At 37.4% G+C, this 3,680-nt stretch overlaps 1 protein-coding gene across 1 annotated transcript; it reads right to left on the minus strand.

Annotated features, from left to right (window-relative positions):
* Positions 1 to 1,456: 1,456 nt before the first annotated feature.
* LOC124556392 lies at positions 1,457 to 2,720 on the minus strand. Its single transcript, XM_047130355.1, has 4 exons — positions 2,667 to 2,720; positions 2,513 to 2,623; positions 1,781 to 2,194; positions 1,457 to 1,567 (listed from the first exon to the last, which is right to left on the minus strand). Exons 1-4 carry the CDS (start codon positions 2,718 to 2,720, stop codon positions 1,457 to 1,459), a joined length of 690 nt encoding a protein of 229 aa, XP_046986311.1.
* Between the last annotated feature and the right edge of the window lie 960 nt (positions 2,721 to 3,680).

Raw genomic sequence — 3,680 nt, forward strand, 5'->3', positions numbered from 1 at the left:
ACACCTCATTTGAGTCATTGTTCCCAGGTGTGTCCCACGGTAATTCTCAACAATTACTGCCTATCGAACGCACGGACCCGTAACGATATATATCGAACGTGCTACTCGATATTGACCACGTGACTCTGTTAGTGCGAGAAATGGATACATTTTACAGCATTCACTAGAGCAACGGCAAAAGCCGAATGTTTACTAAGGTGCAATTAATTACAAATGAAAGCAGTAACTTTACTTACTTTACTCGTAAGCCACGTATTCTTCACGCACTATTCCTCGTGTTGTATAAGCCGCTGGCAGCAATCCTTTTCGGGTACACTCTCTCCATGTCAGTCAGAAATATCGGGAGAGTAACAAGAGGATACAATTTTCCACGCAATCTCAAGTTGTGGAAATACAGGATTCCTGTTTCTTTTTATCGACGATTTCACAGATTTCCACAAGTGTTCGATGTGATGTGTGTGAACAGACGGATTGTCCTATGACGCAAATTAAACACAATGATTCGAAAATTCGTGTTGAAATCCTTCTTTCTTCACGGTGTTGTATGGATTAAAGCTTTCTGTTATCGCTTTCGTGCCCGGCAGTTTAAAGATCTGTATCAGAGAGACTAATGTTCTCTTCCTCCTTGAATAAATTCGACTTATAAAGCATTTCAGGAATTTTCTTTAAACGCCGCCAAATCCAAAAACAGGTTCAGCATCATTTTTCAACGATCGGCCTGTGGTATTTCCTATTAGCTATATGTGATTCGTCTGTTTCGACAACCTTGTTTTGTCCACCGATTGGAAAACATTCTAATTCGTGATTAGGACGTAACAGACTTCTCGGTAGAAACCGTAGTAGTCATACAAGGTGTTCGTGGACGACTGTATTGTATTGTATTGTATTTTTATTGATCCAGACAATCATAGTATTGTACAGCTGTACATATGATATTGGATAGGTCAAGAGAGCTATTTACAGTAATTTTTACAAATTGATATTTACATTATTTTGTAGCAAGGAAATTATCTATCTTCAACAAAACAGTTAATACAAATCAAAGAGATGTAAGGTTTTACATACGATATTGGATAGGTCAAGGGAACATATTTGCAGGTAATATTTAATAAATTGATTTTACATTATTTTGCAATGAGGAAGTTAGCTATCTTTAACAAAACAGTAAATGCAAATGTTGTATGGTAAAATACAAACAGCCAATACAAATGTAATAGTAAAGTAGTCCATTGTATTTCATAGACATGCACAGTATATAATTTTCAGACCTAATTGAACATTTATCATATTTTTTACATTTTTAACCCCTTTCAAAAAAATGATCAACTGCGTAAAAGCAATGGTCCAAGAGATATTTTTTTAACTTATGTGTGAAGGCTCTTGGGTTCTTTGTTGCTTTGATTTCATTGGGTAAATTATTATACATTTTTATCCCAACATTTAAAACACTTTTTTGTTAGCAGGTAGTTCTGGCCTGAATCATATGTAGGTCAGATTGCTGCCTTGTTGCATAGTTATGAATATCTCCATTGAATTTTAGTGTGCAGTCATTGTTTAACAGGTATGACTTGACAAATGAGACGATATTATAAATGTAAGCAGAGGGCAGTGTCATAATGCCATTTGTTTTGAAATGTTGTCTGCATGATTCGTTATGTCTTAGATTAGATATTATGCGTATTGCCATTTTTTGCATTTTGAAAATATATCTACCTCCAGGTGAGTTCCCCCAAAATATGATTCCATACTGTAATGTAGAATGGAAGTAAGCATAATATACATGTATGAGAACAGATTTTGTGACTGATTTTTTAAGTATTCTTAAAATGTAACACGCAGTTGAGAGCTTTTTTGAGATATAATTTGTGTGTGTCTCCCACTTAAGATTTTCTGCGAGCCATATGCCAAGAAACTTGACAGAGTCCACACACATAAGCTCTTGGTTATTTAGAATCACATCAGGCATTTCTTGTTTTTGGGATGAGAGTCTGAAGTTGATGTAGGTTGTTTTCTGTATGTTTATAATCAGTTTGTTCTCCCTGAACCATTTGCTGAGTGACGACATAAGCAGTTTAATTTTTTGGTTGTGGTCCTCTGTATCAGTACCCGATATTAGAATACTTGTGTCATCGGCAAATATTGTGGTATTTCCTGCAGCAAGCTTTGTGCTTATATCATCAATGTATAGCAGAAACTGTATGGGTCCCAGGATTGAGCCTTGTGGCACACCATATCTAATAGGCATTGTGTCAGAGGAGTGGACAGTAGATTGTTGGGTGGTTGTATTCTTTTTTTCAAAATTAATTTCAACATTTTGAAATCTGTTTGACAGGTAAGATTCTAACCATTTGTTTGCAATTCCTCTTATACCTTTATTTGCTAACTTCTTAAGGAGTATGGTAAGGTCAATTACATCAAACGCTTTGGATAAATCTAAAAAGATACCAGTAGTGATTTCCTTATTATCCAGTGCTTTTAAGGTTTCGTTGAGATACTCATAAATAGCTGTCACTTGTAGCGTATGATCTGTTATCCAACAAGAAACTGAAATGATGATCTTCTCGATACATAACTGAAGCATTAGATTCACCATGTGAGATGATCGGTAGTCGAAACTCCAACGCTTTCACACATTGCTATTCACATAATAAACTATATTACCTTGCCGTAGTAAAATCATTTATTATCATTCGCGCCACCAGAGTCGTGTGATAAGTCATCGAGTCGCAAGTTTGATATACAGGGTGAATCATGTAGCACCGCAGATATTGCGGATATGGGAAGTGCTATTGACGTGTGGTTTTCACAGAATTGATTGTAATAATACTTGGAAATTGTATTTTTTGTGCTAACATACCCTTCTTGAAATGGAACAATGCCTCCTACTATTAACTAACTAAAGGTAGGGTAAATTAGATTGTCAGTGGTTTTTGTTTTAGGATTTAGTGCGAGTCGTTTACGAGATATCCCATTTTGAAAAGTTCCCACATTGACACTTGTGAAATACCTACGGTAGCACACAAGTGCATACACAAGTTATGTGGATTCTGACCAGCAACGAGACAACTGATCATCATAGGTTGTGTTCAAAATGACTACCGGCAACAACAATGCACGCTTAGAGTCTGGTATGGAACGACTGCTGCACACATGCTAACATTTCAGTGGAGATGTTCAAGCAGGTTGCAGTAACACGTCGTTGCATATCATCATGTGTAGTTGGTATGTCCTTGAAGACAGTATCTTCCAGCTTTCCCCACAGAAAAAGTCTACAGTTGTTATATTCGGGGAATGGGCCAACCAAGATACAGGTGTGCTGCATCCAGTCCAATGACTTGGAAACAATTCGAGAAGAAATGCTGTAGCATTTCGTGCAGTATCGGCTGGACAGCCATCATATTGGTACCACAGGTATCAACTAGTCTGCAGAGGAACGTCTTCTAGCATCCGTGGAAGAAAGTCTGTTGGGAGGCTGCAATACTTGTGCATGTTCACTGTGCTGTCTATGAAGAAAGGTCTAATGGTTCACTATCCCACGCCACAAGATTACACTCCATCGATGCTGACGTTCCACTGGACGAAGCCAATGGGGATTGTCAACAGACCAACAGTGCATGTTTAAGCGGTTAAGCTTTGATAGATGAAATAGTGAAGGCATCAAAGGACCCAGTAAGTAAAAC

This window comes from Schistocerca americana, chromosome X (assembly GCF_021461395.2).
Source record: "Schistocerca americana isolate TAMUIC-IGC-003095 chromosome X, iqSchAmer2.1, whole genome shotgun sequence".
NCBI lineage: Eukaryota > Metazoa > Arthropoda > Insecta > Orthoptera > Acrididae > Schistocerca > Schistocerca americana.